Consider the following 10,149-nt stretch of genomic DNA (forward strand, 5'->3'; position numbering starts at 1 on the left):
CCGGTGGCACGCTATGTCTTAGTTTAACAACACTTAACAGTTACAGGAGATTTTACAGCTTGACTAGTTCACCATTCAATATGTGATATTCAAATGTAAACATTTTTGTTTAAAATTCGAAACTCTTAGCTTAACAGTACGAGGACTTGAAGAGCTCGTTATTAATAGTGACCTATTAATAAACTATTAATTTATGAATTCATTAAATTTCACCGTATTGCACTTGCTTGTAAGTACGGTTGAATGTCTACTCTGGTGGCAGACTAGTGGACTTGAATTAAAACTTTTAGCTTGAATTAATTCCACCTATTTCTGGTGTTGGCCAAAATGGAAAGTAATATTGGACAATTATGATTTATTGCCAACTGGACTCTGCCTCACACTGGGCACCAAAATGTTGGGATTATTCTACCTTAATCATAGCGCCATTAATTTATGTGTCTTTGGGCATTCAATAAATGTGGCTAACAGAAAAATATTAAATATTAATATAAAAATATGAATATGAATTAATATCAGGTAATATATGAATACATTTATAAATAGGAGCACAGTAGGGTTATAATGAATATTATCTTTATTCATAGAGACATTTTAATTACACAATTACAAAGAGCAGGAATCAAAATATTCAGGTCCAAGATCAGATAAGATCAGAAAATATCAAAAATAATAAAAGCCTTCATTCAAAATAAAACAGAGAGGTTCGTTCGTTACACAATAGTCAACTAGGGTTGATAAAAGACACAAGATATGAAGAGGTGTTTTAAGAAGTGATTTAAAAGGTGTCAATGAGTCTGTGACACAGGTATGATGTTTTGATGTTGCCATGACCTACTGGTTTAATGGAAGGAATGTCCTGTATTTCTTGAAAGTGGGTGTCACCATGAGGGCCTCTCCATTCTTCGTTGTATCCGTCACCAGCTCCAGAAAACACTCTGCTACCTCAGACACACTGAAACAAAAGGTACAGAGAATCCCAATGGCTTAATTTGAATCAAGTGAGGCGGATTCTGCCAGGAACAATAAAAACTACCACATAGAGAGATAATTACTGACTGTAAAAAAATTCTGCCCATAGCACTCAAAATCTTCGATAAAAACACTTACTTCAACACCCCTGTAGATTTTGCAATTATATCAGCCAGATGGGAGAATTGTCCTAATCTGTCTAGCATATGAGTGAAGAGATCGGTTTGGACCAAGCCTGGGCAAAGGGCGTTGAAACGTATTCCATAGCCAGAGGCAGTAGAAGCAGCCTGGTAAAAACACACATACATACACACAGTTTGTCTTCAGCTGCTCAGGGGCACAGGGTAAAATACAAGCAACAAAGTAAAATGAAAGTAAAGTTAGTGTATTTTTCGTTATCAGAAGAAGTGCTTCTTTACCGCCATGGCTTGAGTGAAGCCTACCACTCCGTGCTTGGTGGCCGTGTAGACAGGACAGAACCCGAATGCACCAAGACCTGTAAGTTATCGGTTATATCAGTCATCAGCAGGGAGGATATTTTCCCAGAAACTTTCAAAATCCTGACAATACTAGGGATGAACAAAATGTCCTACTCGGGAGGTCAAAGGTCAAGGTCACAGTGACCTAACAAAACACAAATGTTGGCGTCTTGAATCCAACATCTCTAGAACACGTTGAGGACACTTCTTCAACTAAGGTACTGATTCACTCGGAGTCAAAGATGAACTGATTATGCTTTAGCGGTTGAACATCGAAGGTCACTGCGATCTACACATTACATTTATTACTCATTTATACCTGCCATGGATGCAATGTTGACGATGACTCCTCCACGACCTCCATTCAACTTGTTCATGAGCTCCAAAGCCAGGTAGGTTACCTTGATAACACCCACCTACACCAAGTGATAGTATTACACAGCAGAAATTAGGAGTTTTGCCTGATTGAAGATTTTATAAATAATAATCTGAAGGATGACATCTTATTGTAAATTCTTACGAGGTTTATGGAAACACTTTTCTCCCATGCGCCCTCATCCAAGATGCCAGCGTTGTTGCACAGGATGTCCACTCCTCCGAAGGTTTGCACAGTTTTCTGAAATGCAGCTTGACGGCAGGAAAGTCAAGTTGATGGTTAAACCTCACTATCTCCACTAAGGAAGTCAGTAATTTTACCATCCAATTAAATCATCTTATAATGATTTACTAGATCTTGTTTTTACTCTTTTCTCTTTTGTAAAATGTTTCTTCTGTATCGGTGCTCTATTCCCGGTTGATCCTCAAATTGCCATTAACAGTTTCCTCTTGTTTGCCTTAATTATTTCATTTTCAACATGTAGAACACCTTGTAACTGTGTTTTGAAAGGTGCTATATAAGTTGATCATTATTATTATTTTTGATGTGTCCTATCTCTGTTTTCTCGCCTGTCCCTAGGTGTCCGACGTCTCAATCTCATTTAAGTAACTGATAAATCATTACTGTCTGTGTGTGTTAGCCTACCTTTGAGCTGCTCCTCTGACTCAACATTACAGTTCAGGAACAGGGTTCTCTCTGGTCCGTGCTGTTTGTCGAGGGATTCCTTTAAACTCTTCCCTGCATTGTCGTTGACATCCAGGAGGACCACCTGTGCAGGCGGAGCTCAGTCAGGGAGCATGTTTTTCATGGCTGCATTTCCGACTGTTTGCATAGATTGGGCTCAAATATACAGTGGTTAGGCTGGCTGGACAAAATGCAGACACAGATCCTACCGTAGCACCGTTTTGTAAAAGTATCTCCGTTATCGCTTTTCCTATTCCCAGTGCTGCTCCAGTTACTACTGCGATTTTACCATTCAAAGCCATTTCACCTGTTCAGAAAAGAGAGAAGGAGGAGGTCAGCTGTAGGAATTCTGAGAAATATATATGAGCAATGAACCCAGAGGTGTGTTTTTATATTGACACAGGAGAATACAACACGGATGTCAAACCCAGCTGACAAGGAGGGACCAATATTTGCAGATATTAAACTGTCCTGAGTTAAACATCAACATCATTCAAAGGTTAATGATTGGCAGGTTCGGGGCAGCAGCTGCACTAGTTTACTTAAATTATGAAAAATGAAAATAGTTAAGTAAAATGTTCCCTGCCACTGTTTTATTATTCTATCTTATATTTTTTGGATTAATATGACTGAGAAAGGTCTGCTGTATTTCACTGTGGTACATGTGTATGTATGTACCTCTCATACTGGTGAGTAGTTTATCACCTTGCTTGGCAAAACGACTTCCGCATTCTTGGGTTCTAACCTGTGGGCGTGTCGCAGCGCGGACGCACACCGGAAGTCCTCGGCTCGGCTGCACATGCGCAGTGGTCCGCATTGCGTGTAGATGTTATGGCCGTCGCGATGCAGCCGGGGGACGTTCCTCACTGCCCTGCGGGTCTGGCGGAGGGTATGACCTGTTTCTATCCTCTTTCTCCATGTGGCGCCACACGGTGTCGGCGAGCCGGTCCGAGCCGGTCCGAGCCGGGACAAGTCTGGCGTAAAACATGCCAGTGTTGTTGCTAATTCCCCGCCAGCTAGCTGTAGCCGGCAGCGGGTTTGTTCATCTATGCTAAGCTAACCGTAGCCGCTGCTGCTGCTCCAAGGTCGAGGAGAGCCTGCTGCATCTCACCCAGTGTCCCAGTGACTGTGTTCGATCCCAGTGACCGTGGACCAGTGGAGACTGGAGGAGGCATGTTTGGGTTTGCTGGAGCAGACATGCCACGCTTTAGCTCAGACGGGGGTCGCACTAGATTCCCGTTTCATCTCGTGTAGCTAGTGTTTGTTTTTTTACATTACTGATGAAGTTTTAGATATCAACCCGTGAGCCTAACTGCGTAGTATGCCTCCGTTGTCATCAGCCCTTTTTTGAGGGGATCCTCCGTTTCTAGTTCACATTTGTTTCTACTACATGTGATGGGGACAGTGATGATAACACAAAGTGCACAACAAAACATCATGTGATCTCAGAAGTTCATAAAGGGTCTTTGGCTTTAGACAGATCAGATCTCAACTCTCCATGATGGTTTCCTTCCCTAATTTTGATTGAATATTTATTTAAGCCTCGGAAGACACATTGAGGGATAAGACCCTCATTTACAATGGTGCCGAGGGTACAATAAAAAAGTTGATACATTAAATTAAATTTAAGGCTACATCACCTCACACTCACACACACAATGCTCCAGTGCTCCCCTTGAATCAAAACAAATGGCTGTGGAAAGAGCTGAACTCTTTCGCATCCTATAAATATCGTCCAAAATGGCCTGGACAAAATCATTGGTGCTTCTTAGAGGTGGTGGAAAGTAAGCAGACTGTAGTATATCCAGTACACTATTGTCTTCACTTGTTATCGCAGTTGTCCTCAAGCTTATCATTTAGCCCTTTTAGATGGACGAAAGTGCCTGTTTGCTGTTTGGAATCATTCTGTGCATCTCACTAAAGAAAACAGAGGGTCATTCATCATTATCTCCAGTGAGCTGGATGTTCCTGACCTTCAGCTGCTAATAAAACCTCCGTGGACGAACCTGCAAGAGGAAAACTTGCTAGGTTTGATGCGTCCTCTGACAAACTACGTCATGGCGAGAACATTCACATAATCACTTCCTCTTTGGCAATTTCTCTTAAAAGTCAAAGCACAACAATCACGCAAACAATACAAAGTATGTTGTAGAACTGTTTGAGGAGAGATCCTCCAACAGGAAAATGACCCAACACAATCATGAAGAAGTAGCATAGGATGGATGAGAGGATAGCACTGGACCAATTTGAAGTTCTGACCTGCTATGAATCGCAATCCACATTCAATTTAGTATCTATGCAACCAGCTGAAACCCAGTCAGGATTAGGAAACTATCAAACCAGTGGAGTTTGTAAGTGTAGAATTAAAAGCAGTAGAAAGACCATTGCAGTGATTTCCTCAGACGGATGTTCTTCGGGAAAAGCCAGAATATTTTTGTCAATGCCCTTTGTATTTCTTGTATTATTCAAAATAATATAGTAAGAGATCCAAAGCAAGCTGCCATCTTTAAAAAAAATCCCTACCATACCTATGTATGAATGACATATTCAACATCTGTTAAAACCATGGTAGTTATGGCCTGTACATGACAGTGCCTTTACAAACCAACTCGGCAAGCTAAAGACGTCATGATATGTCCTACAAAGTACTGAGTGATGGACATTTAATCTCCCATCTTGATGATTGTCTTCTTCATATCTGTGTTATATCTCTACACATGTCTGAGTCATGTTTTTAAATGTCTGAGTCGATGCATTAAGGTAAATTTTTTTTTAAATTTTGTAGACGGTACGAGGCACCAACAATGGCTGAGACTCGCAGTCAGGCTTGAAATATTCTTCTGAGTGTTTGGCTCACAAATGTCTACACAGGCATTAACATGTGCGCACAGTGGATAAGATGCTCTTACGTTCTTGTTTCTGAAAAGAGTTGTTTGGATGAATTCTTGTTAAAACTGTTGCCATGGAGCCTTTTTTCTTTTTTAAATTTGCATTTTCCCAGAAGGTGTGACCTGATTTGAAATCTCTTGTTCCTCCACCTGCAGTGAATAAGATGATAATCGAGCACGCGGACCTGTTTTCTGACTCCCAGTGTAAAGTCTGCAGCGCTGTCCTCAATTCACAGTCTCAGAAGTTGACTCATTATCAGGTCAGTGAGCCCATAGTCTGCTGCTGCTCTCTCTACATATGTCTTAAACGTTGTAAATGTTTGACTACTTATGAACTTTATGGAAAACATTGACTAGAAACTCTCCAGCATTATCTTTTTATACATTTTAACTACTTATCCAGGTAATGTTTGATAATTTTGTAACATACAGCAGGAAAGAAGTGACTAGTGACAAGTGCTTTAAATGCCAAATGATTTCTGTATTACGCAAAACTTCCAGTTTTTAGTTTCCTTTGTTGTTTTTCATTTGATATTTTAAAAAGATTGAGAAACTGGCATGAAATTTAATTATTTGTGATATTAAAAGTGCTGAAGAATCTTAAGCTTTACTCAATAAACGGTGCAGAAAAAACAAAATTCACAAATGTTTTCACATGTAAACACTTAAACATTTCTAGAATGAGAAAGCTATGCATGGACATGTAGACAAGTTTGTCTACGGCATGTTCTATAAACTAAACTTTGCAGCCATGAGTAAAATTAGTTGTCTTGTTCAGGACAGAAAACAAAAACCTACTCACGCATCAGCCACAAAAATCTAGTTCTTGAAAATGTGACTCATGCTGTGGATTGTGGTGCTGATGTTTGTCGTCCACTTTGTGATAAATGTTTGTGCTTCTCTTTTTTCAGAGCAAGAAACATGCCAACAGAGTGCGTCGTTTTCTTTCCAGCACGAACGGAGAAGAGCCAGCGAATAAAAAGTTAAAGACGAAATCTGAAAGTGTGAGTAAGAACGTTTTCAAGCCAAATCCAAACAGCAAAAAAATCCTCAAACTAACATAAAGAAAAGTGATCGGTGAATGAAAACATATAGGCATACATGGGTAAATCATAAATTTTGTGTTTTTTTAAATGACACATTAAAAATGCACCTTTCTTCAAATGTTCATGAAAAAGTGTGCAACCGTTTGTGTTCTGTACTGAGCCGGTGCTTTGTGACTTTGCTGAACTGGTGTTCTTTTGACTTTTAAGTTTTTTCAGCACAGTTAAACTTTAATCCATGTAAACAGACAGTTTGGACTTTTGGTGGCCATAAATGATTTATGATCCTGCGTGTGACTTTTTCAGGAGGACAGTCAAAATGGAGATCGCTATAAGGTGTGTCATATATGTAACATGACATTCTCTGCTCCTGTGGTGGCCAATTCTCACTACAACGGCAAAACTCACGCCAAGAACCTGAGGCTGAAGGTGGTTGGTCCCCACCCCCCAGGTATGTGGGATTGTATTCAGAACCCCTTTACCCTCCATTATCTTTATCTGTTTTGAACATTGCTTTTACACTAAAAATAGAGAATATCACCTTAAAAACTTTCTTTATTTGTGTGCTCCAGATTGAACAATTTTTTTTAAAGGCGGCAAACAAATTTCAGCTTTTCTTTTATCAGAGTATCCTTTTTCAGCACGAGTTTATCATTTACGTTTTTTTCCATTTTTTGTATCTAACTTGATGTTTGTGAAGTACGACACAATTTAACTTTAACAACCTTTTTTAGAATTGTTTTTGTTGTATCGCCTGTTCAGCAGTCGCCTTTCAAACTGCACCAACGGCTCAGCCCAAGAAGAAACCTGCAGATGATGTGATCGCTGTGGCGGTGACGGGCGGCGGCAACAACAACAACAACAATAACAATGACAACAACAACGACAACCCAGACCGTTTTTGCTCCATCTGTCAGGCCTCCTTCAACAACCCACTCATGGCCCAGCAGCACTACGTTGGCAAGAAGCATCGAAAACAGATGACCAAGCTCAAACTGATGGAGACGTACGGTCCCTCCACGGCACCAGGTCAGAGCGCAGAGTCAGGAATTCATCACGCTGCATTTGGAGAACTGCCATTTTAATCGCTCCACTTACAGAAGTCATCTCTCCTGTGAAGATAAATAATGAATTATGTAATAATTCTCATTTCTTCTATATTATGTGGTGAGATTGAGACGTAGGGAGTTTATGAAGATTTACTTTTCTCTTCTGTCTACAGGTTCCACACTAAAGGGTTACCCATGTGCCGTCTGCAAGATTGAACTAAACTCGGTGGAGCAGTACCAGTCTCATATCAGTGGTTCAAAACATAAGAACCAGTACGTAAAACACTTAATTTTTTCCTTTTAAAGAGAAGAAATTCCAGTAAATTACACAGAATTGCTTTACTGCTTCACATTAAATTCATTATTTCTGTACTACATATGTGTTCATTTTAGTGTTGACCCCCAAAATCAGTATCTAGTGAGGTATTCCACATACAACTTGACTTTGTCTGACAAGTGAAATCTGATGTACAGTGTTGTTTAGGAATCTGATTCACACTGGAGCATCCTGCTGGTGACAATTATGTACGGTTTTGGCCACAGGCTTCCTTTAAAATGTTTAATTTCTTACCAGTAAAATAACGATCTCTTAAATGTTTTTTTTCTAAGAATAAAGAAGTCAGGCCAGAGCACTACAGAAACACTACCAGCAGAAGAGCAACCGCACGGAGACAACAACCAGGTCGCCAGCGGAGACGGAGACCAATACACTGCCGAAGATGACCAGTTTGCCCCTGTGGACGACCAGTATGCCGCTGGAAATGACCAGTATGCCCCTGGAAATGACCAGTATGCTGCTGGAAATGAACAGTATGCCCCTCTAGATGACCAGTATGCCCCTGGAAATGACCAGTACGTCGCTGGTGATGACCAGTTTGCCCCTGGAAATGACCAGTACGTCGCTGGAGATGACGCTTTCGGGGATGACCAGTACACAGGCGAAGTAAACAAGTACACCCCAGAGGACACGCTGTACTCAGAGGAATGCCAGTTCTCCTAAGGCTGGACTGGGTCATGGCGGCTGAGGTTTCAGTCAGGACTTGGAATCACACACAGCAACCAGCCCCTTTAACACATTAACCAACCATCACCATCCACCGACCTCCAGCTCCAGTCTGTTCTCAGTGGGTGTTCCCTGGGAGAGTCATCTAAAGTGCGGGTTTGATTCCTGGAATTACCCCGTGCTTTAAAGTCTTTTTGCGTTCTCAGCTGGAACAGCTGAATATGTCTATTGTTAGTTCTCATATTGAAAAAAGTTTGTGGTGCAATGATGGTAAGAAGTTACTCCCTTCACCATGTGATAATGGGCTAAAATGTGATGCAGCTCCACCTATGGTCACAATGAAGAATGTTTCCGAGGGTTCATCTCAACCTCTCTTTGAAAACAATATACTGACTGAAACACACTCCACATATGTACCTTATGGCTGAGTGTCATCGGAAATATGTCAATACTGATGCTGTTTTTATGATCGGTACTTCAGTGCTGCTGTCAGACACATTTCAGGTGAGGTTTGAAACTCAGCCATGGTGTACATATACACAATGTCTATCAAAAGTATTCACCCTTTTGTTGCTTTTATACATGAAATCATGGTCAATATAATTTGGCTTTTTTTGACAAGAATTTGCAAAAAAAGCTTCTTTCATGTCAAAGTGAAAACAGATTTATACAAACTGTCAATTAACACAAAATATATGCGTTTAATATAAGTGTTGGCATAAATAGTCATATATGTATATATATATATATATGTATGCCAAAAGGAAGTCTAACTGCATTTATTAAATTTGACTCAAAGTTTGGTTTGATGCATTAGTCACATACAATGATGTCATTTAATTGTTCAGCGTTTACTAACATCTAGTCAGCACTAACATAAGTAGACTACAAGGTGAGAACAGTTGGATACATTTCCAGTGAATGATCACCTCAGTTCTCTGCTTCCTTTATGTTTGACTATTTCTGGCAATGAAGATGGACGTGAAGTCAAAAGCCAGATCAGTCATTGTAGCAGGTGTGATAATGTCATTGCTGCCTACACATGGAAAAACTTTCTAAGGCTTTCTGTCAAGATATATCTGTTACCAATCCTTCTTCTAAATGCCAAGAAAAGTTTCTGTTTTTATTGATTTTTCTTTAAGTTTGAAGCTAAAATATTCGGAAGTTGTTTGTTGTTTTCTATTGCATTGTTTTTATTGTTTTGTGTAAATCACTCAGTCACACATGGTTGTCTAATTAGTTAACTATAATGGGACAATCTAGGCGAGGCTGATTCTTCTCTGGAGGTCTAGAACTCCTCTCAGTTGCCGTTTTTTTTTTGCCGTTTTTATTATTTGCTGCTCACCAGAACTAATTGTGACATTGGAAATCTTATCCGACGTTCCTTTACTTAAAGATACAGATGTCAGTGGAACGGTTTCAGGCCGTATCCCACTAAGCTGCTAGAACCTAAATTTCATCCTCTACGCCTTCAAAAAGCGGCCAATGATTGTCAAAAGTGACAAACTATTTTCCAGAGGTTAATGTAATTTTTTTTAAACATTAGTTTGAATTTTCAGGCATCTGGACAGGTTAAGTTACGAAATGGAGAGTAAAGGGATTTTTTTGAAGAATATTTACAGAATCCTCCCATTTCAAGCGCAGTGGACATATAA

At 40.0% G+C, this 10,149-nt stretch overlaps 2 protein-coding genes across 2 annotated transcripts; one reads left to right on the top strand and one right to left on the bottom strand.

Moving 5' to 3' along the window:
* Positions 1-685: 685 nt before the first annotated feature.
* LOC133019888 (15-hydroxyprostaglandin dehydrogenase [NAD(+)]-like) lies at positions 686-3,225 on the bottom strand. Its single transcript, XM_061086476.1, has 8 exons — positions 3,190-3,225; positions 2,721-2,818; positions 2,473-2,596; positions 1,972-2,078; positions 1,771-1,867; positions 1,392-1,468; positions 1,111-1,259; positions 686-955 (listed from the first exon to the last, which is right to left on the bottom strand). Exons 1-8 carry the CDS (start codon positions 3,194-3,196, stop codon positions 835-837), a joined length of 780 nt encoding a protein of 259 aa, XP_060942459.1. The 5' UTR covers positions 3,197-3,225; the 3' UTR covers positions 686-834.
* Positions 3,226-3,333: 108 nt separating this feature from the next.
* On the top strand, positions 3,334-9,185 carry znf346 (zinc finger protein 346). The gene is made up of 7 exons (XM_061085916.1): positions 3,334-3,400; positions 5,556-5,659; positions 6,311-6,403; positions 6,749-6,893; positions 7,205-7,471; positions 7,665-7,764; positions 8,101-9,185. Exons 1-7 carry the CDS (start codon positions 3,343-3,345, stop codon positions 8,489-8,491), a joined length of 1,158 nt encoding a protein of 385 aa, XP_060941899.1. The 5' UTR covers positions 3,334-3,342; the 3' UTR covers positions 8,492-9,185.
* Positions 9,186-10,149: the final 964 nt, after the last annotated feature.

The sequence above is a fragment of the Limanda limanda genome, chromosome 14 (assembly GCF_963576545.1).
Source record: "Limanda limanda chromosome 14, fLimLim1.1, whole genome shotgun sequence".
NCBI lineage: Eukaryota > Metazoa > Chordata > Actinopteri > Pleuronectiformes > Pleuronectidae > Limanda > Limanda limanda.

Excerpts from the sequence above, each read along its gene's own strand:
- LOC133019888 (XM_061086476.1), bottom strand. Across the intron at positions 2,597-2,720 it reads TTTTACAAAACGGTGCTACG|GTGGTCCTCCTGGATGTCAA; the intron begins GTAGGATCTGTG and ends CCGCCTGCACAG. Across the intron at positions 1,260-1,391 it reads GCTTCACTCAAGCCATGGCG|GCTGCTTCTACTGCCTCTGG; the intron begins GTAAAGAAGCAC and ends TGTTTTTACCAG.
- znf346 (XM_061085916.1), top strand. The coding sequence starts at position 3,343 with ATGGCCGTCGCGATGCAGCCGGGGGACGTTCCTCACTGCCCTGCGGGT. Across the intron at positions 5,660-6,310 it reads AGAAGTTGACTCATTATCAG|AGCAAGAAACATGCCAACAG; the intron begins GTCAGTGAGCCC and ends CTCTTTTTTCAG. Across the intron at positions 6,894-7,204 it reads GGTTGGTCCCCACCCCCCAG|CAGTCGCCTTTCAAACTGCA; the intron begins GTATGTGGGATT and ends TCGCCTGTTCAG.